This window comes from Podarcis tiliguerta, assembly GCF_965153285.1.
Source record: "Podarcis tiliguerta genome assembly, chromosome: 16".
NCBI classification, from domain to species: Eukaryota; Metazoa; Chordata; class Lepidosauria; order Squamata; family Lacertidae; genus Podarcis; species Podarcis tiliguerta.
The window spans coordinates 42,541,185-42,567,493 of NC_139549.1; the positions used below are offsets into that span (position 1 = coordinate 42,541,185).

General features: G+C 42.8%; 1 protein-coding gene across 8 annotated transcripts in view; it reads right to left on the reverse strand.

Moving 5' to 3' along the window:
* MYO18B (myosin XVIIIB) overlaps positions 1 to 26,309 on the reverse strand; it is a 256,252-nt gene that overhangs the window by 74,767 nt on the left and 155,176 nt on the right. For all 8 annotated transcript variants that reach the window (XR_014506212.1, XR_014506213.1, XR_014506214.1 and 5 more), the window contains 2 exons: positions 20,839 to 20,994; positions 7,050 to 7,163 (listed from right to left, as the gene is read on the reverse strand). Coding sequence is in view for 5 of the 8 variants with exons in the window: in XM_083418972.1 (XP_083275098.1) it covers positions 7,050 to 7,163; positions 20,839 to 20,994 (270 nt within the window). In the remaining 3 variants the exon portion in view is untranslated. The remainder of the gene's footprint in view (positions 1 to 7,049; positions 7,164 to 20,838; positions 20,995 to 26,309) is intronic.

Sequence of the window (26,309 nt, forward strand, 5' to 3'; positions counted from 1 at the left end):
TGGATATTTTGACCAAAAATTAGGCAGAACTTTCTGATAGTAAGAGCTGTTCAACAGTAGATCAGACTTCCTCAAAAGGTGGTGTTTTCCTTCAACATTTGAGGTATGGTTACTTACTCTTGAAGTAAGACTCAGCTGCCAATCTAGTTGGATTCAGGCGTGGAAATGGGAAGGGTACCACCTTGTCCTTTCTCTCAGGGCCTGGCCTATGCCCTGCAACCCTAGATACAGAGGAATGGTTGCTTATCCAGAGGTGAGGGGACTCTGCACATGTTCAGAGACACTCTCCGATTGATGGCTATCATGCCATTGCACAACTCTCATTCATTTCAACTCGGTCCACACAAGAGTAATTCCAAGTGGCCTTTGCCCCATGCTGGTGCATGAGGGTGCCATGCTTGTTTTGTTTGGGTCTGCCCCTGAAGAGCTTATAACTGAATCCTTGGGATATAGCAACAACTTCCGGTACTTCCTGCCTTAAATGGATGCAGCTCCCACACTAGTGGAGACCATTTGTGGAGGAAAACAAGGATGATTTGAGAGTAATTGTTCTTACAAGCTCCCCCCAGGGCCCGTGAGGAGTGAGCTTCACTCAGAGATCATCTTGATAACTGACTCTCACTCTGGTATGGAACTCGAGAGGCAGGAGATGCTGAGTGGAAAAGCGCTTCGCGTATCGGTAACCCCCAGGCACAGCCATTAAGAGCAGAGGTTCTTCTGTATATTAGGATGAAATTAGCTTTAATTTACAGACATGTACAGGATGAAGGGGACAAGATTACAAACTGCTAAGAGAATCAGCTACTGGGTTGCAACATTTCAAACCGGAAAAATTTCCTTCGTTGAAGAATATGGTATGTCAGGGGGGAGGGGAGCCTTTACCCTTTTTTAAATTAATACTATATTTGCTATATAAATGACTTGGCAAACCTCCTCCTAAACAATAACAACTGATAAAAAGCAAAAAGAGAAAATAAATGTTGAAATGTAAAGAAAAGGAAGGGACTTTTTATCATATGTGGTGGGAATGTAAGAAGGTGAAAGGCTTCTGGGAAATGATATATAATGAATCGGGAAAAAATGTTGAAATATACATTTGTTAAGAAACCAGAGGCATTTTTGTTAGGAATGGTAGGAAATGAAATAAACAGAAAAGATCATAAGCTTTTTTTATATGCAGTAACAGCGGCAAGAATACTGCTAGCCCAAAAATGGAAACAAGAAGAATTACCGTCGATGGAAGAATGGAGAATGAAGTTAAAGGGATACGCAGAACTTGATAAATTAACAGGAAGGATCCGAAGCCTACAAGACCACAGATTCACTGAAGACTGGAGTAAATTTGTACACTATTTGAAAAGTATTTGCGATGAACAATTAATGTTTGCAAGAGGCTCTGTGAAAATAATATTAGAAATATTGTAAAAAGGAATCAGAGGGAGGAGGTTTTTAATAAAAGGCAATATTAGATTAAGAAATGCGGAAGAAGGACTAAAACGGAGGATTTGCAGAAGAGCGGCGGGAACTCCAAAAAATGTATTTGTGAAAAATTGTGTTATGTGTTTTTATATTTTGTATTGCAAAATGAATAAAAAATAATTTATAATAAATTTTAAAAAAGCAAAAAGAGAAAAAGAGAACAGAATTATATCTATGGATAAACATGAAAATAGAACTGTGTGAGAACACTGAAATGATTTAAAGCATCTAATTTCCATTGGACGGTAATTTGGACTATGGTCTTTGATGTGCAGTAGCTCTGGTAGGACCAGTGGTGGAGGACGTCTCTCCGGCACCTGGGATGGTGCAAGCCGCCCATAGGGAGAGACAGGACGGGGAGCGCGGCACCCATTCCTGCCCCCCTCCGTTGTTTGCTCGCCTGCCTCCTTTCTATCCTCTTCCCTGCCTGCCTGCCTCCTCCAGCCAGGAGTGCAGGGTAAAGGTGCGCTGCCCCACGCAACTCCCGATCCAGTGGGTGGGACAATCATGCCCAGCCGGGGGGGGGGGTGCAATTCACCACAGCAGCCCAGCCAGGGGGTGTGATCCGGCTCAGCGGCCAGGCTGGGGGGTTGCGCTCTGGCATGGCCAGGGGTGGGGGTTGAGATCTGGCATGGCCAGGATTTTGTCACACACCCAGGATGACACCCGGGGCGGACCACACCGACCTTGCTCCATCTCTGGGCGGGATGCCAGATCATTAGAGATAAGAATTAGAGGAGAGGGAGAACTGGAAAATTGCCTGGAGCTATGGCAGGATGCCAGATTACTCCCTTTCATAAACAACAAAGATGGCGTAATGACGTAGCTTGAATTTCAACAGTAGAAAGAAAGATTGGAAAAGTGGGAGCAGAGATGCCATGTAATACAGGATTAGAACAATGAAGAAACAAATGAGGGGAAAAACCTATCACAAAGGGAATTTACAGGAAACAGAACTCTTTTTGTGGAAATTTTTCAGTATAGGTTCATCCTGTTGTCCTAATAATAATCGGTAATACTGAAAAAAATATGAAGAAACTAAAGGGCACCTAACAGACTGGCTGCAATATTTTCAAATACATTAAAGATTGTTGTTGTTGTTGTTTAGTTGTTTAGTCGTGTCTGACCCTTCGTGACCCCATGGACCAGAGCACGCCAGGCACTCCTGTCTTCCACTGCCTCCCGCAGTTTGGTCAAACTCATGCTGGTAGCTTTGAGAACACTGTCCCACCATCTCATCCTCTGTCGTCCCCTTCTCCTTGTGCCCTCCATCTTTCCCAACATCAGGGTTTTTTCCAGGGAGTCTTCTCTTCTCATGAAGTGGCCAAAGTATTGGAGCCTCAGCTTCAGGATCTGTCCTTCCTGTGAGCACTCAGGGCTGATTTCCTTAAGAATAGATAGGTTTGTTCTTCTTGCAGTCTGTGGGACTCTCAAGAGTCTCCTCCAGCATCATAATTCAAAAGCATCAATTCTTCGGCAATCAGCCTTCTTTATGGTCCAGCTCTCACTTCCATACATCACTACTGGGAAAACCATGGCTTTAACTATACGGACCTTTGTTGGCAAGATGATGTCTCTGCTTTTTAAGATGTTGTCGAGGTTTGTCATTGCTTTCCTCCCAAGAAGCAGGCATCTTTTAATTTCGTGGCTGCTGTCACCATCTGCAGTGATCATGGAGCCCAAGAAAGTAAAATCTCTCACTGCCTCCATTTCTTCCCCTTCTATTTGCCAGGAGATGATGGGCCCAGTGGCCATGATCTTTGTTTTTTTGATGTTGAGCTTCAGACCATATTTTGCGCTCTCCTCCTTCACCCTCATTAAGAGGTCCTTTAATTCTTCCTCACTTTTTGCCATCAAGGTTGTGTCATCTGCATATCTGAGGTTGTTGATATTTCTTCCGGTGATCTTAATTCCGACTAGGGATTCATCCAGCCCAGCCTCTCGCATGATGAATTCTGCATATAAGTTAAATAAGCAGGGAGACGATATACAGCCTTATCGTACTCCTTTCCCAATTTTGAACCAATCAGTTGTTCCATACCCAGTTCTAACTGTAGCTTCTTGTCCCACATAGAGATTTCTCAGGAGACAGATGTTGTGATCAGACACTCCCATTTCTTTAAGAACTTGCCATAGTTTGCTGTGGTTGACACAGTCAAAGGCTTTTGCATAGACAATGAAGCAGAAGTAGATGTCTTTCTGGAACTCTCTAGCTTTCTCCATAATACAGCGCATGTTTGCAATTTGGTCTCTGGTTCCTCTGCCACTTCAAAATCCAGCTTGCACTTCTGGGAGTTCTCGGTCCACATACTGCTTAAGCCTTCCTTGTAAAATTTTAAGCATAAACTTGCTAGCATGTGAAATGAGTGCAAATGTGCAGTAGCTGGAGCATTCAACTACACTTCTTTGGCACTGCCCTTCTGGCATATTGAGTGTAGCACCTTAACAGCCTCATCTTTTAAAATTTTAAATAGTTCAGCTGGAATATCATCACTTCTATTAGCCTTGTTATTAGCAGTGCTTTCTAAGGCCCATTTGACTTCACCCTCCAGGACGTCTGGCTCAAGGTCAGCAACCACACTACCTGGGGTGTACGAGACATCCATATCTTTCTGGTATAATTCCTCTGTGTATTCTTGCCACCTCTTCTTGATGTCTTCTGCTTCTGTTAGGTCCTTACCACTTTTGTCCTTTATTATGGTAATCTTTGTACGAAATGTTCCTTTCGTATCTCCAATTTTCTTGAACAGATCTCTGGTTTTTCCCATTCTATTGTTTTCCTCTATTCCTTTGCATTGCTTGTTTAAGAAGGCCTTCTTGTCTCTCCTTGCTATTCTTTGGAAATCTGCATTCAATGTCCTGTATCTTTCACTATCTCCCTCACATTTTGCTTGCCTTCTTTCCCCCGCTATTTGTAAGGCCTTGTTGGACAGCCACTTTGCTTTCTTGCTTTTCATTGGGATGGTTTTAGTTGCTGCTTCCCGTATAATGTTACGAGCCTCCATCCATAATTCTTCAGGCATTCTGTCCACCAAATCTAACTCCTTAAACCTGTTCCTCACTTCCACTGTGTATTCATAAGGGATTTGATTTAGATTGTATCTTACCGGCCCAGTGGTTTTTCCTACTTTCTTCAGTTTACGCTTGAATTTTGCTATAAGAAGCTGATGATCTGGGCCACAGTCAGCTCCAGGTCTTGCTTTCGCTGACTGTATAGAGCTTTGGCTATATCTATCTTTGGCTGCAGCGAATATAATCAATCTGATTTCGATGCTGCCCATCTGGTGATGTCCATGTGTAGAGTCGTCTCTTGTGTTATTGGAAAAGAGTGTTTGTGATGACCAGCTTGTTCTCTTGGCAGAACTCTATTAGCCTTTGCCCTGCTTCGTTTTGAACTCCAAGGCCAAACTTGCCAGTTGTTCCTTTTATCTCTTGACTCCCTACTTTGGCATTCCAATCCCCTTATAATGAGAAGAACATCCTTCTTTGGTGTCACTTCCATAAGGTGTTGTAAGTCTTCATAGTATTGCTCAATTTCAGTTTCTTCAGCACCAGTAGTTGGTGCATAAACTTGGATTACTGTGATGTTAAAAGGTCTGCCTTGGATGCGTATCAAGATCATTCTATCATTTTTGAGATTGCATTCCAGTACAGTTTTTGCCACTCTTTTATGGGTTTCTTGCCCACAGTAGTAGATACTGAATTCGCCCATTCCTGTCCATTTTAGTTCACTGATGCCCAGGATGTCAATATTTATTCTTGCCATCATATTTTTGACCACATCCAACTTACCAAGGTTCATGGTTCTTACATTCCAGGTTCCTATGCAATATTTTTCTTTACAGCATTGGACTTTCCTTTCGCTTCCAGGCATATCCGCAACTGAGCGACCTTCCGGCTTTGGGCCAGCCACTTCATCAGCTCTGAATCTACTTGTACTTGTCCTCCGCTCTTCCTCAGTAGCATGTTGGACGCCTTCCGACCTGAGGGGCTCATCTTCCAGCGTCATAACTTTTATATGCCTGTTGTCTTTGTCCATGGAGTTTTCTTGGCAGGGGTACTGGAGTGGCTTGCCGGTTCCTCCTCCAGGTAGATCACGTTTGGTCAAAACTCTCCACTATGAACCGTCCATCTTGGGTGGCCCTGCATGGAAAACTCATAGCTTCTCTGAGTTATTCAAGCCCCTTCGCCATGGCAGGGCATTAATCAAAGATTAACCATTGACAAAAAAAGCAGGACTTGCTAAAGAAACATCAAAACTTGAAAAAGAATTGATACAAAGTAAAGGAAAATATATCTCAGGGTATACAACCTCCTATTGCAATGTATTTCATTACAGTGAAAGCTGTAATGGTGAGATGAGTGCAAGATTTGGGTTATAATATTTACATGGAACAATGGGTAAAATTATGGCGGGAATTCATGGCCTGCTACAATCTCAGGGAAAACACAATGAAGATGAGGTATAGATGGCACCAAACTCCAGAAAAACTTGCTAAAATGTATAAGAACAGAACACCTATATGTTGGAGATGTAATAAAGAAATTGGGTCTTATTTGCATATGTGGTGGAAATGTACAGATATTTGTGTTATTTGGAAAAATATATGTAGAACTTTAAAAATTATTTAAATTAACATTCAAAAAGAGGCCAGAAATATTTTTATTAAGCATTTTGCCAAAAGAAATAGGGAAATCGAAAAGAACATTGTTCATGTACGGAATAACGGTGGCCAGAATTTTAGTAGCAAGAAATTGGAAAAACACAACAATACCCAACACGGAAGATTGGAAAATCCTAATGGTAGAATATCTGCAGCTAGTGAAAGCGACAGGAAGAGTAAGAGGCCAACTGAAACAAAAAGTCTATAAGGATTGGAGAATCTTTAAAGAATATTTAGAAAACTATGGAATAAAAGGAAACATATTGGCAGAATTAGACTGATCCCTGTATTGTATAAATATAAGTTTGTAGGGAGGTAAAAAGAAATGCTATAAGAAATATGTAATGGATAGACAAAGTACAGTGAGATTGATTGGAAGTCAGTTTTAAATTTCTTTTCTATAAATTTTATAATTGTGTTCAATACCAGGAGTATAGATGATGATAATTATATTAATCTTCTTATATCTTATAGTGTGGTGGTTTGTTTGATTTTTCTGTTATTTGTTTATTTGATTGTATGTTAGTTTGTTTACTTGTATGTACATCTGTTTTTCATAAATATATTTATTTTAAATTAATAAAGATATTTTTTTAAAAAAAGAGGAATTTTTTTGTTATTAAATATCTCAACACGAATGGAGCTCAAGAAATCAGTAGCTGTTGATAAGGGACTAAGATCAGGACTGAATGCAATTGGATTAACCAAGATATTGGAAGCAGGAAGAAATAAGAACTTTGCACTCCGAAATCCAGCACACGGGAAGTCACTAAAATGATCTATATTTGGATGGGAATTGTAATTTGATATTGATAAAATGTGGCTGTCATTGGATTTTAATATTTGAAAATCAATAAAGATTATGTATAACCATGGGCCACAGCAACTTTCATTGCGGACTCCTACCAAGTTCTTGTTCCTGCTGAATGTCTCCAGCTCAAGGTGCAGGTTCTCGAGCTCCAGAGCTAGCATCTTTTGTGCCTTCTCAGCCTCTCCACATCTGGCTGTGCTCTCTTCCAGCTGCAAAATGCATAGCGAGAAGCAGTCAATGCATCACCTCCCACCGGTCGGGGAAACCATTAGCTAGTTTAGCTTTCTCCCTCTGCCCTTAAGCAACATTTATTTACATTTCACTCCAAGAGTGTTTCTACATTTTGAAGCCCATCACAACTCTGCCTGCTTACAGCTATGTTCCTCTGAGGACTGGCGACACTGATTTCACACACACGCAGCCCACAAAACAGCTCTAGCTAGAGACACAAGAGTACCAAGCATCTCACAGCAGGAAAACTTGCTTTTCTTGCAATCCCATTCCTTTCCCATCTCAGCGACAATAGTTGGAAGGCAAAGAGAAATTGTTGCTTTTGCACAGCAAGCCTGAGCCCACTTCTTATGCCAAACCCCTGACTTTATTTCAGGCAAATCTTGCAGTAAATCTAGGCTCATTAATTAGCCAAAATGTGCAAATTGCATGTAGTTTGCAAAAATGTGAGTTATTTACAAGTGGGGTTCACAAATGATTTTTTACCAAACAGCTCTAATTGCACTTTGCAGACACACCCCACCCCAAAAGGGAGCATTTTGCGAGTGTTAATTTGCTGCTGGGGCTGCTTGTGGTTTCTTCAACTGCTAGCAGCCAAACTGGGCAGAACAAGAGAGAATTAACTCCAACATCCTCACTCTCTTCCAGCATTGTTTGGTGGTTGTACTTCCTGCTGCTTTCTTTCTTCCAACAACGATTTTTTTAAAAGCTTTTACACTACTTTTAATTTTTTTAACATACATAAAAAAGCAGCTCCATGTATGTAGAAAATAAGCAAATCAGTAGAAGGCCATTTTGTCCTAGTTTTCTAAGTGTAGGGAATGCTTGTGGTGTTGGTTTGGCTTTTAAAAAATGCATATCGTGGGGGGGATTCATGCCTGCAATCTAGTGATACAATGCAAGAAAGGCTTTAAGACTGTGCATAACAGTACTCTACACTACAAGATTGGGGAACGGGGTGGGTGAGAGGGTGAGCTATATAACTCACTGCACTGCTCCACAGTGATCCCATCTACCTCTGTCCTTTCTTTCTTACTTCTTGTTTGTGCTACTCTCCAAAAAGAAGGTCTTTATTTGGGTGGAGGGGGTAGAGGGTGCAGTGGCTTTTGCTTGCTCAGTTTACTCAATCCAAAAAATGGTCTGCAGCTCCAAGAGGAGGGCAGGTAGGGATAGAGGAGATATTTGTTTGGTAAATGTGAATTTATCACACCCACACTTCCTAAATCAATAGTTTCTCCTTTGAAATTCACTCTTTTCCAAATTTTGTGAATCAGTACAAAAATAATTGTACTGGGGTGTTGGAATTGTTTCCAAAAATGCATATATTGAGAGAAATGTGCATGGACTTTCAACTTTGTACACTTGTTTACAAAAGACGCACCACACCAGTGGCGGCGCTTGTCATTCACAACGGCAGCACTATGCAAGTATAAGTGTATTGTAAATAAATGATCAAATAAAAAAGTTTGTTTCTTTTTCCTCCTTTCGTAAACAAGAGATAAGGCATCAGCATGGTGTCTGACATAAGCATAATAAAAGTTAATTTGGGGGATAAACTAAATTTGGGGGCGCTGGGCAGATCTTTGCACCCAGGCAGGACATATGGTAAAGGCTCCCCTGCTCTCATCTTTGCTGAATGGCACAACACTGAGAGAAAGGAGGAGCAAGCCAATAGAGTGTCATCCCCCCACCCCAACTGGTCGAAGTAGGCAGGTGGGTGAGTAGGTGGCTGGGTGGGAGCTGAGGGCGGGCTGAAAATGGTGAGGCAAACCAGCCTCATGATTTTCATTTTGGACCTTGCAGAGGAGACCATGAGGTCTGAAAGACTTGCTTGGGGGGCGGTGGGGGGGAGTGCTTCTAAGCTTCAAGCCTCCCTTTTCCGTCATCCCTCGGCAGTTTCTGTCTTGAGTGTAACATGCTCTCAGAAGAAGCATCTTCAAAATACATAGCTGGAACTTTTCAGAACAGGATAAGCCAGCTGGGCCTCAGATTACATCAGTCCCAGGTAATCCATCTTCGTCAGAGGCATCAAGCACCAGGATCCCCTCTGGGCCCCGCAAGTCATAGTGAAATACAACACAAACATCAACAACCAGGCCAGAGAAACATTTAGCTTTTCTGAGAGCTGTGATATTACTACAATGATATTGCTGTGCCTTTGGTGATATTTTGATGAAACACCTTGTAATTTACCATCAATCCACAGGCGGGTCTTGGGGGAGAATTATAGCTTAGGCAGACTCATGGCAAGCAGGAATCCCTTTCCATGCAGGAGCTGAAAACAGCCTTGTCTTTTTATGCAGAACACTTTGCAGATGATAATTAAATTCTCCTACCCTGGGGAATGAGATGGGATTAAATAACATGGGTGGGAATAACCGTGGCTGGTTATTCAAGGGGAAACTTGGAGCCTCAGGTGAGGTGACCCCTCCCCCCCCCATTTGGCCTGCGCCTTGTGCTGAATCCAGCCCTGAAGGGGGGTGGGGAGTCTCAGCATGACCGGTCCTTCCAGAAGAACCTAAAAGCAGTCCTGCTGGATCAGACGAAAGGCTCATCTAGTCCAGCATCCTGTTCCCATGACCAGATGCCTCTTGAAAGGACCCCCAAGGCCAAACTGCTTCTCTCTGGCTGGACAGTCCCACACAATGAAATGGCTGACCAGGAGATTGAGGGCAGGCCAGAGAAAGGTCTTCTTCATGCAACATGGAGCTGACTTAGAAAACTCTCTGCTCCATGATATATATAAAAGGATGTCACATAGAGGAGCGAGAAAGGTTGTTTTCTGCTGCTCCAGAGAAGCGGACACGGAGCAATGGATCCAAACTACAAGAAAGAAGATTCCACCTAAACATTAGGAAGAGCTTCCTGACAGTAAGAGCTGTTCGACAGTGGAATTTGCTGCCAATGAGTGTGGTGGAGTCTCCTTCTTTGGAGGTCTTTAAGCAGAGGCTTGACAACCATATGTCAGGAGTGCTCTGATGGTGTTTCCTGCTTGGCAGGGGGTTGGACTCGATGGCCCTTGTGGTCTCTTCCAACTCTATGATTCTATGATTCTATTCTATGATATGGGGATGGGCACCAACTTCTAAAGCTTAGAAATGTGGCAGACAAGTTCACAGATGAGGAGAGACCTCTTGATGGTTATTAGCTATGATTGTCATATGCTGTATCTCCAAGATACAGAAGCAGTGTATCTTTAAGGATAACTGATGACAAAATAGAATGGGGGAGGTTCTTTCCTGCCTGGTATGTCTTATTTGTGGGCTTTCCAGAGGCATCTGCTTTGCCATTACTGAAAACAAAATTTTGGACTCTTTAGTTCTGATGGGGCATATCCAATAACTAGTAGCCACCAGACTTCAGGGCCCATTAATCTCATTTAAGCATCTTCTAGTCACCAGCAACAACTGAAAAAGTCTCTTTAGCTGTAAAAAAAACCAACAACCCAAGCTTTGTTTCACAGCTGTAGCTGCACCACCCTTCCTCAACCTTAATTCAGGTTCTAAACACAGATAGTTTATCTGTTTCTTGCTTCCTCCCCTTTCTGCAAGGTTGTTCACACACACACACACACACACACACAGAGAGAGAGAGAGAGAGAGAGAGAGAGAGAGAGGTGCTCCCTTGGTCCCACCCCCCCATCTCTGTTGCTCTTTCCTCTTTTCTTTTCTTTTTTGCTTCTTACATCTACATAATGGAATTTTCCCACTTGGGAACAAACAAATTGAAATTCCCATCAAAAAAAGATGCATAATGTATGAACAGATCAACAGTGTTAAGTTGGCAGCGTCCTGCCATCTGTTAGATACCTGTTTAAAATGAATGCCTCAGACTTACCAAACACAACTCTAAAGAGATTTTGATTCTGATGAACATACAGATTGTGGGTTTAAAAAAAAAATCAAAGTTGGGGGATTTCTCTCCCCTTCCTCCGAAAAAAACACCCTTTCTCCTGTTTGTTGAATTCTCCTGGTTATTGCAATTTGCAGAGCTGATTGTGAGACACTCTTTGAAATCATGTTGGTCTTAAACTAAAAAGAATGACAATGTGTTTTCAAATGTAATGCTGCCCTTCCTATGCATAACAGAGAGATTAAGGCTGCAAAATGTGCTGGCTTTCTGGTAAAGCTCTGTCCCAAGGTGGATCCTCTTCGTCTTTTCTAACTTCTGCAAGGCACCTGCCCCCATCAGCCCCATAGGCCAGCATCATATGGTTGGGGTGACTGGGGCTGATGAGAATTGAAGTCCAAAACAAGATTTGTGAAGCCTCTTCTAGATTAATGCTGCCATAGGAGCCAACACTCCTATGAGCTGAGGATTCTTCAGCCTCCCAAATAAAATATTTGAGGGGGCCACCCGCCCAAGTTGATGGGTATTGCCATTCAAATGTTGTGTATGCACCATGCTATGTGACTGATTGTGTGGAGTTGGGGCTTACCTGACTCCCCCAATATTTCATTCAAGTTGGCACCTCTGAATGCTACACCACAGCAAGAGGAGATCTCATTTCGGTTTCTTTTACTAAGAAGTTGGAATAGCCTAACTTCTGTCTCCTATGCCCTGGCAACCTCGAGGTTAGATTACTGCAATGTGTTATATATGGGGTTACCTTTGAAGACAGTTCGGAAACTGTAGCTGGTGTAGAGGCCAGGTTGCTCACTGGGGCAAGACAGTCTCAGCATATAACACAAATCCTGGCTCAACTGCTACCAGTTAGCCGCTGGGCCTAATTCAAAGTAAAGCCATTTGCAGCTCAAGACCCCAGTACCTCAAGGACCACCACTCCCCATATGACCCTTCCTGGAATCTGTGGTCATCATAAGAGTCGCCCTCTTTCTGCCCTCTCCATGGGAGGTCCAGAAGGTGGCAACACAGAATGGGACTGTTATGTACTGAAGTTCTCACCCTGGGCCAGCAGGGGGATACTGTAGATAATTATGCAAATGAAGGATTGAAATTGACGTTCAGTGATTGGATAGTTTGTATGTAAATGAAGGATTGAAAGTGACGTTCAGTGATTGGATAGTTTTAGAAAGTTGCAACAGTTACGCTGTTCTGGAGCTCTATATAAGCAGCCTGACTGAGCTCTTCAGTTCAGTTCTGTTCTGCCCTCGGAATAAACAAGAGCTGTTTGAAGAATCACTGTGTTGTCTGATATGTTCACCCACACCTTAACAGGGACATTTTCAGAAGTGGCTCCCCACTTGTGCAATGCATCTTTAAAGGTCCAGTCGCGGATGACTCTGGGGTTGCGGCGCTCATCTCGCTTTACTGGCCAAGGGAGCCGGTGTACAGTTTCCGGGTCATGTGGCCAGCATGACAAGCCGTTTCTGGCGAACCAGAGCAGTGCACGGAAATGCCATTTACCTTCCCGCCGGAGCGGTACCTATTTATCTACTTGCACTTTGACGTGCTTTCGAACTGCTAGGTTGGCAGGAGCAGGGACCGAGCGACGGGAGCTCACCACGTCTCGGGGATTCAAACCGCCGACCTTCTGATCGGCAAGTCCTAGGCTCTGTGGTTTAACCCACAGCACCACCCGCGTCCCTTGCAATGCATCTTTAGGCACCAGGCAAAAACATTTGTTTTCCACCAGGCCTTTTGCTTTTAATTATCTGTGGCCTCCTTGGGTAGGTAGGTTGTTTTAATCCTGCATTTTAAAAATATGAATTTATTTTAGATTTTTCTATGCTTTGTTTTATGATGGTCTAAATGTATATTATTTACATATTGTTTTAATTCACTTTAGGCTGCACTAGCAAAAAGAGTGACTATTAAGTTTATTTAAAATAATAATAATAATGATAATGATATTTTAAGGCCTTTATATACAACTCAGTCATTAGCATTTCTAAGCAGTGGGCCTAAGAATAAACTATATAGAAAATAAAACAATAAAGATCCATAATAAAACCAAACATTATTTTAAATTAATAATAATAATAATAATAATAATAATAATAATAATAATAATAATGTCTACTGGATTTACCTGTATTGTCTTACCTATAATATCCACTTAAGAGGGCAGCTTGGGTGCTTCTCATTTATTTGCTACTCTCCTGCAGCCACAATTATGGTCATATGACCAGCTTGTCCAGCATTACAAAACTAGGGCATTTACCGTATATCTCACTGCCCCCCTGGCATATGCAGGGTTCTCCCCCTCCTCCTGTAATTCCCACAACAACCCTGAGAAGTAGACCAGCCTGAGAGGCAGTGTAGTCACAAAGTCACATCCACTGTTTCATAGCTGATAAGCTCCTCCCACAGCTAATCACCTGCCTCAACAGAAACCCTGCCCCCTCTGACCTTTGCACAGGGAGAGCAGCTAATCAGCCACAAAGAAACACACACACAAGAAAACCCTTTTGGCTCCTTCTTCAGCTGCTGCCCTGCAAGCTCTTGAAGGCAAACATTTGGGGAGGGGAAGGGAGGAAGCAGACAGGGAGGGAGTGGGAGCACTGGAGTCCCTGACAACTAACAGCATCTTGGGTGCAGGGGTATTTTATTGTTCTCTTGGTGGTGGATACTTAGGTGGTGAACTGAATCTGATAACAGGGATGAATGATGGACTCATGTTACTGTGCAGATTCCCTTCTTCTTAGTGACACGTTGGTGATATATCTGGAAATGTATTATGGGAAGGGAGGGAGGTCTTAAAAGTCCATGCAAGCCCATGCTAGGGGTTCCTACTCTTTGTGTGTTTGAACCTTGTTGCAACAAATAAAGATCAGGTCTACTGACCGCTCTTTGCTTCTTTAACTTGGCAGGAGATTCCTTCTTTTGCTGACCAGGAGAGACCTGTGGGGAGTGGCACCCCAACAAGCTGGGCAGCAGAGTAAACCTACACCCAGAAGTATTATAACTGTATAACCAAAGGGAAAATGAGCAATAATTTGTTTGTCAAAAGTAGAGCTTCCATGTGCAGCAACAGTGAATTTTTCAGCATGTTATACCCTAATGGAGAATTTATAAAAAAGGATGTATAGATGGTAACTCTGTGCAAACCCTTTCAAGGAGTTTTGACGTGTAAATTTATTATTGAGTAAGCTTCCTTCAATTGTATTTTGGTTTGATTACTCATTTCAGGAAATGATACTTTTGTAATCATGCTAGGTTCCAGGTAAGGTGAAGAAATGCTTTATGCAAGTCTTATTTCAAGTTGAAAATGTGCTTCCATTGCAATCCTATCACAACCTGGCTGACTAGCTTGCATTTGGCAGGGAAATTGTTCACCCCCTTACTTTCCTGTGTGTAGCTCAATGAAACAACCGGCCGTAGTTATTTGAAATGCATTCCAAGTTCTGAATGGAGTGAAATGCTTGCATATAATATTTATTACTTTGGGGTGGGTGTCTGCCTGTCTGATGAAGGCATGAGTGTATGATGAAGGCATACATGTGTTTGTATGATAGCAGACTGGTTTGGAAAGACTTTGTGGGCGTGGAAGAATTTAACAATCACTTTAAAATACCTGGCTGTCTTTTGCCTAACTTATCCTGTTTTCCTAAGGTTATGTTGCATATCTAGGGTGATCGGGAAATTAGCAATTATTTTTCAGACATTAGTTTTGTGTATGTATTTTTAAAATCTTTAAAAGATCTTACACACTGCAAGTGTTTCCCCAGTATAAGGAATTATAAGTAACATAGTTATTTACTTCTTTGTTCCCTTTTCTCCACCCAAGGTTTGCAGTGTAAGTCTCAATTTACTGCTTTGCTACATTGCTTTTGCGGGGTGGATGGTTGGCTCAGTGCATGTTAACCATGCCTGCCTTCCTAACGTAAGAGAAAGGGGGCTGAAAGAAAACATAAGGAATCAATAAACATAGTATAAAAAAATAAAACTTTGTATTCAAATAATATATTGCTGACTTTTATGCCTTTTAAAACAAATCTGTTGAGGTATGTGTGTGCAAACACGCATGGGCTGTGTGGGCCAAACTGAGTCTTTTACTCAGGTGAGAGAAAGCCTGTTTTATTCTGGCAACAGCTCCCAGAAAGGTCAATGTTGCAGGAAAAACTCTTTTTGGGGGGTGTTAAAAAAAAGCAAGCAGTGTTTCATAAAAGCCTTTGTCAAATCATAACAGATTGCCCAATTAAGCCCAAATGCGATGAAGGGAAAATGAAAGTCAATGAACATCATCTGTCTTTGGTGCCAAAGAAGAGCCCAGCAGACCAGTGGAGATTAATTTTTAAATGTGGCATTAACACCCAGAAAAAACAGAGGGGGAAATTCTCCTCAGGCCAGATTAAAAGTGAAAGCCATCATGTCAGATGAGGGAAGCTGCCAAATGCTGGCAAAGGGAGCACTGAAGAACAATGCTCTTCATCCTAGGGAAATGTGGGAAACCCTTTCAGAGAATCATAGAACTGTACAGTTGGAAGGGACGAGAGGGTCTCTTTGACAGGCTCTGCTTATGTTTTGCTTTTGCATTTGTTGATATACAGTTCTGCCGTGCAAAATATTTAAGCCAGAGCTGCAGATGATTCAGGAAGGATCCAGTGAATCTTTCAACATTCAGCTTCATCCGATATCCACAGTATTGGGAGAAAACCTTTTCTTTCTCTCCTTTCTTTGTAAAGGAGCTGCTCCATTCCCTTGATTAAAGGCTTGTGGTGAGAAGACTACTACCTCCAGTCACCTATTATGGGAAACAGAGGCGGAGCTAGCTGCTCCGGCCCCCGGAACGGCGCGCATGCTGTTCACCCAGGGGCGGGGCTAGCCACCCACAGGCAGGGCGAGGCGAGCATCCCAGGGGGTGCCACCCATGACGAGCGGCTCAGGGGGGCGGGGGGCAATGTCACCCCCCCCCCTCAGAGATGACACCCAGGGTGGCCCGCACCCACCGCACCCCCTTCCTCTGCCAGTGATGGGATACACACTTTTTTTAAAAAATGTAGAGCTTATTTTGCATGCTGAGTGCAAAGGAGGAAGTCTAGCAACCACAGCTTCAGTATCCAAACGACCAAGACAGAAATGAGGTTAAAATCCATGCTGTAGTCCAATACAGATGCATGTATGAACAGGAGTCAGTACAGTGGTACCTCGCAAGATGAATGCCTCAGAAGACGAAAAACTTGCAAGACGAAAGAGTTTTTTGTTTTCTGAGTTGCTTCGCAAGACGGATTTCCCTATGGGCTTGCTTCGCAAGACGAAACGTCTTGCGCCTTTTTTTAAAACCGCCAATGCATTCCTATGGGAAACCGTCAATACACAGTGGTGCTTCGCAAGATGAAAAAATTCACAAGACGAAAAAAGTCGCAGAACGAATTAATTTCGTCTTGCGAGGCACCACTGTATTTTAGTTTTATCAAATAATCACATAAAAAGCACATGAAAAAATACATGGATTGAGAAAACTCACCCACAACTGTGAGATTTTGGCAATGCTTGCCACCCTCACAGTATTTTCAGAATGGGGAGAATATATCTCCTAGCAGGTCAGGTGTTTTTAGTTCCCACTTTCAAATATATGCCTGCAGCTCAGTTTGGGGAAAGCGTTTTATCAGGAAATGCAGAAGGCAGGGAAACGGCTTAGATTCCCTCCTCCCAACATTTTTCTCCATTGTTAACCATCCCTCCCTAACGCTGCTTTTCTGCAAAGCAGCCAGACACCTGGACTTTCCTGCACATAATGGCATGGCAAGTAGAGACTGGCTGTGAGGACAGCATTTGCTGCAAACACACAGCCAAGGGCATCAGCCCAGAAAAGGTTTGACCATCTATTTCCTCCTGCTGCCTCCTCCCATCAAGCCAGGTAGAAACAGCTGCAGCTCACAGATGCTATTTACCCAGAATTATTATCCTAATTATAGATGTGTGCTAGCTGTAATTGCCTACGTCTCCAGAATGGCATGTTTTCAATGGAAATAAGCAAAGCAGATTATTGATTTAATGGCTCTGGAAGACTGGTGTCACTAAATTGCCATTACCCTCCCTCTATGCAATTCTTCTGTCAGGCGTAGGGATGTGCTTTGCAGGACTGAATCAGAGTAGCTGTGAGCAGTCTCCATCACCCCTTCTCCCCACACACCACCTGCTAATCCCATTCTCACATGCCTCCAATCTGTTGCGCCTGGATTGCTGGCTGAGGAGCCTTCCACACAAACATTATTGTTTGGGTATTTACAAAGCACAGCACTTATGTTACCTGAATAAAGTCATTGTGCCCTTACCAACAGCTGCAGCTAGTCTTGACTTTATCATCACATGCCAAACTTTTCTACAACAACTTGTCAGGTTTTTTTCCATTTAGGGGATGCCATCAACCAGCATGGTTGGGCACCTGCTGGAGGGGGGACCTGCACCCCAGAAAGAAGTCCACTATCTAGTGTTCCCTTGGGTCTGCACCTCCCCTTGTCCATTGCAACATGGCTTGCTTGCTCACCCGCCTCTTGCTCTGATCCAGGCTATGGTGGTGGCAACAAAACTTCTGACTACCAGTAGGGCCGGCCCAGCCATGAGGCAAGGTGAGGTGAATGCCTTGGGCAGCAGGAGCCACAGCATTTTGCAGTTTCCCTTAGGTGCCAAAACATCTTGGGCAGCCCTGAATACCCATTGCTAGAAACTGAAGGAGAGGAGGGGCTCTTGTGCCTGAATCCTGCTTGCGGGTTTCCCAGAGACATCTGCTTTGCCACTGTGAGGAGAGGAGGCTGCACTGGGGGGTAGGGATTGGCCTGACCCATCAGGACCCTCCTTATGTTCTTAACTGGCAGCAAGGGCTGGAGCCTGGATAGAAAACCTCCAGTGTTTGACGCCAGGAGTTCCACAACAGCCAAAGCAAAGGCAGCATATAAATGGAAGAACACATTGTGACTCTTCTCATTTCCCGAAAAGCATTTAGCAACACATGTGGGGCTCTGCGTGTTTAAACTGAATGAAGGAGATCCATCTCAGGATTCTCTCCCTGCAGCTTCTGGTCCACAACACCAGGCCCCTCCAGGATCCCTTTCCCCCTCCAACAACAGATGCTGAAAGCACAGCTTGGCGATTGCAAGCAGTAGAAAGGCAGAAGCAAACACACAGAGGAGAGACTAATTAGTGTGGTCCAAGGAATTAAAGACAGAAACAATATATTTAACTAATTGCTTTAATTAAATTCTAAATGCTTCCTGTGAAAGATGCCTGTCTATACTGGAGGCACTTTAAAAAATAAAGAATGGGTTGGGGATGTAGATTAATTCTTTTACTTCTATTATTGGGTTATTGTTATATATATATATATATATATATATATATATATGCAGGTTTTGGTGTCCTCGGGTGTCTTCCCGTGTAAAAGTTGGGGTGTCTAGGCGACGTTTCGACGAGGTCTCACTCGTCATCTTCAGGCTGGTGCTTTCGGCTTCTTGTTACTGGAACAGAGCAGGATCTCAGTGTTTGAGTTCCTATAAATACTGTTGAGGAGGTGTGGTGTATAGCCTCCAATGTTCTGGGCAGAGAGGAGGTTCCCAGGCTAGTGTGCCTTTTCTTCTTTTGTTCCTTAATTACTTGAGGGATATCTTGAGTGATTTCTTGAGTGATTTCCTGAATCCCACTTAGGTGGGTCATTAGGTGTGGATTAGTTGCTAAAGCCTTCGTGTCTTGAACTCTTGAACTTTGTGAAGAGTTTTTCTGAGAAGATGGCTGTACTGCACTTGGTTGTGCTCTGGCTTGGCTTCGTGTATAGGGGCGAGCTGTGGTTTTGTGGCCTGTGCCAGCCAGATCTGTGTAGGGATTGCAGGGGGGTGCAGCATCCGGAGGTGCCACCCTGGTTTGGCTACTGGATGGTGTCTGTAATTTATCTGTGGAGAGGGTCTGGGTTTGGGTCTGGTGTGGTTGATTGGTGATGGCGTTCTGTGTGCCTCTGGATCTGGTGTCAGATTTTGTGGGGAGGGCTAATTTCCAGATGTCTGGCAAGCGGGATGTGTCGTCACGCTTGTTCATGTTGTGAGGGTGTTTCTCTATCTCGATGGCTTCCATGATTATTCTCTTGTGGTGATGTTCCATGTTAAAGAGCAATTTGGAATCTGCAAAATTAATTTCGTGTCCTGTTTCTTTCATGTGTTGGAAAAGAGAGGAAGTTTTTTCTTCTTTTTTGACGGCATTCTTGTGTTCTGCGATACGTGCATTTATTCGTCTGTTTGTTTGTCCAATGTACGTGGCTGGGCAGACTTTGCAGGGTATTTCATAGACCCCTTGGTTTTCCAACTGAATTTTATCCTTGGGGTTTCTGAGGATATTGGCTATTTTTTGGTTGGTGCAAAACGCCTGGCTGACGAAGACCACTTGACAACTGAGTTACAGAATCTCTCAAATGTGTTAATTGCCAATGGATACCAGCAAAACAGGGTTACGAAGCTAATCCAAAAAGAAACACCCCCCAAAAACCAAGACACAGAAGAAAACAATGGCATAGCCCTCCTTCCTTATATCAAGGGCACTACAGATAAAATTAGCAAAATCCTCCATAAACACAATATCAAAACAGCCTTTTGCACCAACCAAAAAATAGCCAATATCCTCAGAAACCCCAAGGATAAAATTCAGTTGGAAAACCAAGGGGTCTATGAAATACCCTGCAAAGTCTGCCCAGCCACGTACATTGGACAAACAAACAGACGAATAAATGCACGTATCGCAGAACACAAGAATGCCGTCAAAAAAGAAGAAAAAACTTCCTCTCTTTTCCAACACATGAAAGAAACAGGACACGAAATTAATTTTGCAGATTCCAAATTGCTCTTTAACATGGAACATCACCACAAGAGAATAATCATGGAAGCCATCGAGATAGAGAAACACCCTCACAACATGAACAAGCGTGACGACACATCCCGCTTGCCAGACATCTGGAAATTAGCCCTCCCCACAAAATCTGACACCAGATCCAGAGGCACACAGAACGCCATCACCAATCAACCACACCAGACCCAAACCCAGACCCTCTCCACAGATAAATTACAGACACCATCCAGTAGCCAAACCAGGGTGGCACCTCCGGATGCTGCACCCCCCTGCAATCCCTACACAGATCTGGCTGGCACAGGCCACAAAACCACAGCTCGCCCCTATACACGAAGCCAAGCCAGAGCACAACCAAGTGCAGTACAGCCATCTTCTCAGAAAAACTCTTCACAAAGTTCAAGAGTTCAAGACACGAAGGCTTTAGCAACTAATCCACACCTAATGACCCACCTAAGTGGGATTCAGGAAATCACTCAAGAAATCACTCAAGATATCCCTCAAGTAATTAAGGAACAAAAGAAGAAAAGGCACACTAGCCTGGGAACCTCCTCTCTGCCCAGAACATTGGAGGCTATACACCACACCTCCTCAACAGTATTTATAGGAACTCAAACACTGAGATCCTGCTCTGTTCCAGTAACAAGAAGCCGAAAGCACCAGCCTGAAGATGACGAGTGAGACCTCGTCGAAACGTCGCCTAGACACCCCAACTTTTACACGGGAAGACACCCGAGGACACCAAAACCTGCATTCCTGTACCCGTGAAAATCTACGAAAGCATATATATATATATATATATATATTGTGATCTGTTTTGTGAACCACCCTGAGACCTCTGGGTATAGGGCAGTATTTAAATTCAATAAATAATAAATAATAATAATAAATGCAGTCAGCCACTCCATCCACCCAGCTTCTCACCTTGCCACGAAGCTTCTCCAGCTCCTCCCTGCCCCCGGACGACCCTGCATCTGCCCCTGAGGTCTCCAGCAGGAGCTGCATGTCAGCCAGCAGAGCATGAGTCCTCTTCAGGTCACGCCGGAGTCGCTTCTCCACATCAAAATCTCGATGGCCAATCTGGAAAGGGGGTGGGAAGAGAAAGCAGGGGCAGGCTTAGGGTGGGCAACTTGCACCAAGCCCCAAATCTCATGCCCTTTCCCCTTTGCACCCATAAGGATAAATTAGCATATGCAAATTTTGTGCAGAGGGGAGCATTGGGCTGCGCCTCAGGCACAGACACGCCCCCCCAGCACTTGCCAAGGCCTCTTCCACCACCCCACCCAGCTTTTCTTAAAATGAAGGGTTTCTTTTTTCTTGCTTGGTTGGGGATGGCTTTGTTTTGGGGGCTGTTGTCTGCTTTCATTTTATCTGTCTTCTCTTCTATTTGAGGGGGAAATGTAGGTATTTTCCTAGATTTCTAGATGTGCCCCTCAACCCCAAAAAAGACTGGGGACTCCACAGAATAGCTGGTCCTTCCTTCCTTCAATCAATGTCATTAATTAATTTCCTGCTTCCTCTCACAAGACCTCAAGGCAGCCAGCCACCAATCAAGTACAATTAAAATTCAAAAACAATTTTTAAAAACAGAGGCAGCAGTCTCAGGTGGCAGAGTATGAGGGGGTAGCACCATCATGGGCATCACACCCATCCTCCACTGCTGGCAGAGAAGCTGTGGCAGCAGCTTCTGGTGAGCTCTCATGAGAGCCCCAAGGAATCTTGTGGAATCTTGCAATATCTTGCAAGAAGCCACAGTCACTTCTCCTCACTTCTCTGGGAAACCCAGTCAGATGGACGGGTATAAATAATAAATTATTTATCTTTATCTCTATCATCACCATCATCTAGAGCCACCATGGGTGCCCCACCTGCTGCCAGAGAAGCAAGGAGAAGTGGCTTCTTGTTTTGCCTCAGGCTGCACAATGGGACGCACGGCCCCTGGACAACACACAACCATGTTTAAGCCAAAGAAGAGCCACAATGTCCACACAGCATGAAGGATGCTTTGTCAGGATTTGATTAATGCTTGTAATGTACAAAAAACTATGGAAAAATGGATTCTTATTCTTTGAACAAAATAGAGAAAATAAGATAAGCAGATAAAAAAAAAGATTGATAATGGTAACCATGGAAGGAGGGAGGGAAGTCAAAGGAATCAGGGAATCCTAAATGAGGAGGTGAATAGTGTGTCTGAATTTAAATTTGTTATGTAAAACATATAGTTACATCATTTGTTACATAGATACAAAGTTAACAAAAAGAAAATAAATTGATATATTTTGACAATTAATCTTCTTAAAGTACATTTAACTTCCCATCATCTCCATACTTCATTTTATATTTACAGACTTGTTGCATAAACCAATCTGATTACCGTATTTTTCGCTCTATAAGACGCACCAGACCACAAGACGCACCTAGTTTTTGGATAAGGAAATCAGGAAAAAAAATATTCTGAATCTCAGAAGCCAGAACAGCAAAAGGGATTGCTGCGCAGTGAAAGCAGCAACCCCTCTTGCTGTTCTGGCTTCTGGGATAGCTGCGCAGCCTGCATTCGCTCCATAAGACGCACACACATTCCCCCTTACTTTTTAGAAGGGAAAAAGTGAGTCTTATAGAGCAAAAAATATGATATTTTATAATACAGTATTATTTCTCCTGTGTCCTTATTTCTTTCTTAATATAATTACAGAGGTTATTCAAAGGCAGTGACCAATTTCATACTACCACAATTGTTCTTAAGGTATATTTTGAAAACCTCTCATTTTGCAATAAATACTTGCTTTGACTTGTCTTTAATTTTTTCGGTTAATTTGGCTAACTCTGCATATTCAACCAATTTTATCACTTTTACAGTTAGTCGCTATTAAAAGTCTCACAGCGACAGTGGTGTATAAAAATGTTTCTCTTACATTCTTAGGAATGTCTGGTCCTGTAATTCCGAGTAAAAAGGCTTCTGTTGGTTTTTTGTGGGGTTTTTTGGTAAATAAAATCCTGAGCATTTTTTAAAGTTTTATGTAAATGTCATCCCAGAAGATCTTAAATTTTTTACATAACCACAACATATGGAACATTGTACATCCTTCTTTATATCTCCAACGAGTACTAGATACATTTTTATACATTTTTGAAAGCTTCCAAAGAGCCAGGTACCAATGATATTACATTTTTTGAAAGTTTTCCCTCAGTGTATAACACGCCGTAAATTTCCAATTTACTTTCCATAGATTTTCCCACACTATCAGATCTATATTGTACCCAAAATCCTGGGCCCATTTAATCATGGGCACTTTCACCTCCTCCTCCTTGACTGGGAAGTCAAGGAGGATTCGGTATCCTTTAGAAAGAGCTTTTGTTTTGGAATTGACCAAATCTGTTTCCAATCTGATTGCCTCTGTCGCAAGCCCCTTTTTTTATCTGTTTTGAATGTTTCAAATAGTTGAAAGTATTGGAACCAATCTGCTATTTTCTCTCTTATCTCTTCAAAGCTTTTCAGCTTTAATTCATTTTTTTCTTCCTTTAATAGTATTTTATATGTTGGCTAATTTCCTCCCGTGTTTTTCCTTTTTACCGCAGATGCCTCAACTGGTGAGATCCACCAAGGTGCCTTTGGCTCTAAGAGATCTTTATATTTCTCCCAGACCATATACAGGGATTTTCTAACAATGTGATTCAAGACGTTCTTGTGGATTTTAACTTTCCCATACCACAGGTATGCATGCCATCCGTACCTGCTTTCATACCCTTCTAAGAGGTTGGGATCTGTTGTGGTTCTAGGGATTGCTTGTGCGTAAATTGCCTTCACTCGTGGCTGTCTTGCATGGTTGAACCCTTTCTGACAGAGCAGCCTCTATCTCGTGGCTGCCTCAGTCGCTGGCAGAATCCGTCAATGGGCGTTTCTTAAACCGCTTCCAACATAGAAGCTGCTTCACGCCCAGTCTCCTCCCCCGTTGCCTGCTCGTAACCTTTTTACGCGCTGTGGGTGTGGGTAACGGAGCACTTGTTCCCTCTCCGCTTGTCTCCTGTGAAGAGTCTTGGAGCCAGCTCTCCGCTTCTTCTATCTCCTCCCCTTCTCCACTGGTGTTACGCTGATTTCCTTCCCCAGCATATGGGCTATCCCTCCCCCTACTGGTGCCCTCTCCACCATCGTCTGAGAGCCCTCTCACCTCCTCCTGCTCCGATGGCAGTTCCCTGACAGGATCTTAAAGCATGCACCATTCCTTTATCCAGGTGAAACAGGCTTCCTCATAATATAATTTTAAATCTGGCAGGGGAAAGCCTCCCCTTTCCTTTGTATCAATTAAAAATTGATGTTTAATTCTATGTCTTTTTCCCTGCCATAAAAATTTGGAAATGTCTTTTTGCCAGATTTTGAGGTAGCCTGCTCCACCCATTATCGGAATTGTTTGGAATAAAAAAAAGTAGTTTGGGAACCACGGTCATTTTGATGATGGAAATGTTTCCTAAAAATTAGAGGTTTAGCCTACTTCAGATCTCGAGGTTCCCTTTGATCTCTTTCCAAACTTTCACATAATTATACTGAAACAAGTTGATGTTTCCCCCGCTACACACACAATACTATTTATTAATTTTCAATAGACATAACAAATCAGAGAATATACAACAACACAACAACATAACAACAACAACAACACAATATAGAAGTAAAAAAATAAGAAAAAAGAATAACAGACTTAACATACCTAAACAGAAAAAAGAAACTCCATTAATTAATTAAAATCCATTTTCATAAACATTTTAGTTGACTTCCTCTAATCTCCTCCATCTGAATTTCCTCTTAATTTGAATGTAGCAGTTTCCAATATCATTATTTCATAAAACAATATTACAGTCGTATTCCAATTTCTTTACCTTTCTTATAGTACATTTTCTTATTTATACATTTAGGTCTAATTTTGTCCTAGGCCTGATTGGTTCTTTGAAGTGGTTACATATCTTTAATGTTAAGAGTATTTATTGAAATAGTCTTTAAATTTCTTCCAATCTTCTTGGTAATCCTCTTCTTTCTGGTTGCGGATTCTCCCGGTGAGATCCGCCAGCTCCATAAATTCCATCATCTTCATCTGCCAGTCTTCTACCGTTGGTAATTCTTGTGTTTTCCATTAACTGGCTAGTAAAATCCTAGCAGCTGTTGTGGCATACAAAAATACTTTCACGTCTTTTTTGGGCAGTTCAGTACCAACTATCCCAAGGAGAAAGGCCTCTGGTTTCTTAATAAATGTATATTTCATCATTTTTTAAAAAATTCATTATAATTTTTTCCCCAGAAGTCCTTTACCTTGGGACAAGTCCACCACATATGATAGAAGGTACCTTCTTTTTCTTTACATTTCCAACATACATTGTCACAATTATGGTACATCTTTGCCAATTCGATGTTTTTTGAAGTGATTCAGATGCCAAGGTATTTTGCTTTATGACAGATCTTGAGGCCAGATGTATTTTCCAATTCTTCCTTTTCCTGTGCTGTTACATTTTTGGCCAACAGTTTCATCTTTTGTTGTTGTTTAGTCGTGTCCAACTCTAGAGGGGTTCAATTTAAAGCCTGCCACTTCTCCAAATAAATTTGTTATGTAAAACTTTATATATATATAAATGCATATATATGATGCATAAGGGCACTGCAGACAGAGAAGCTGAGCAGCAGCTGAGATGGTAGCATTCCTCTGAGAGAAAAAGACGAAGATTGTGGTTTCTACCTGGTGCTGAAAACTCGGGAGGCTTGATGCCAGAATGCCAGCATTCCCCAACCTGGAACCCTTCAGATGCTCTGGACTACGACTCCCATCAGCCCCAGTCAGATGAGGTGGAGGCTGATGGGAGTTGCATTCCAAAACATCTGAGGGAATCAGATCGGGGAACTCATTCCTGCCATTTGGGCACCCATGGAAACAGCCTGCAACAGTCCCCTTGCAACAGGACAAATCAGCACTGCCGGTGGCCTTCCCCACTTTTCTGACAGATGGCTTCTGGCTGGGGAACGTTTGGGTAAACATGGCTTCTGCTTTCCCCACTTAGCCCCCTTGGACTCTCTCTTCCTCAGTCACTGTAATGCTCCGCTGGTCTTATCACAGAATGCATCTGACACAATAAATTAATTCCGTGCTCTAAATACAAATATAGTCACTGCTGCTGTTTTCAGACCTCAGTGTTTGCCTCTGCCATCTCCAACCTTGTGTCACGCTAACGAACAAGGGCTTTAGAGAGTGGCTGCAAACGTCACTCTCTTCTGCAGCATTTCAAGCAATGGCCAAATTGGCAGCTCTTTCCTTCTGCTAGCAGAAACAGCCAATGAATCACAAGTGGTGGAGGTCAGAGGAAGGCAGTGGCACTGGCAGCAGCAGCAATCTCTTGCCTGCCTGCCTGCCTCCAGC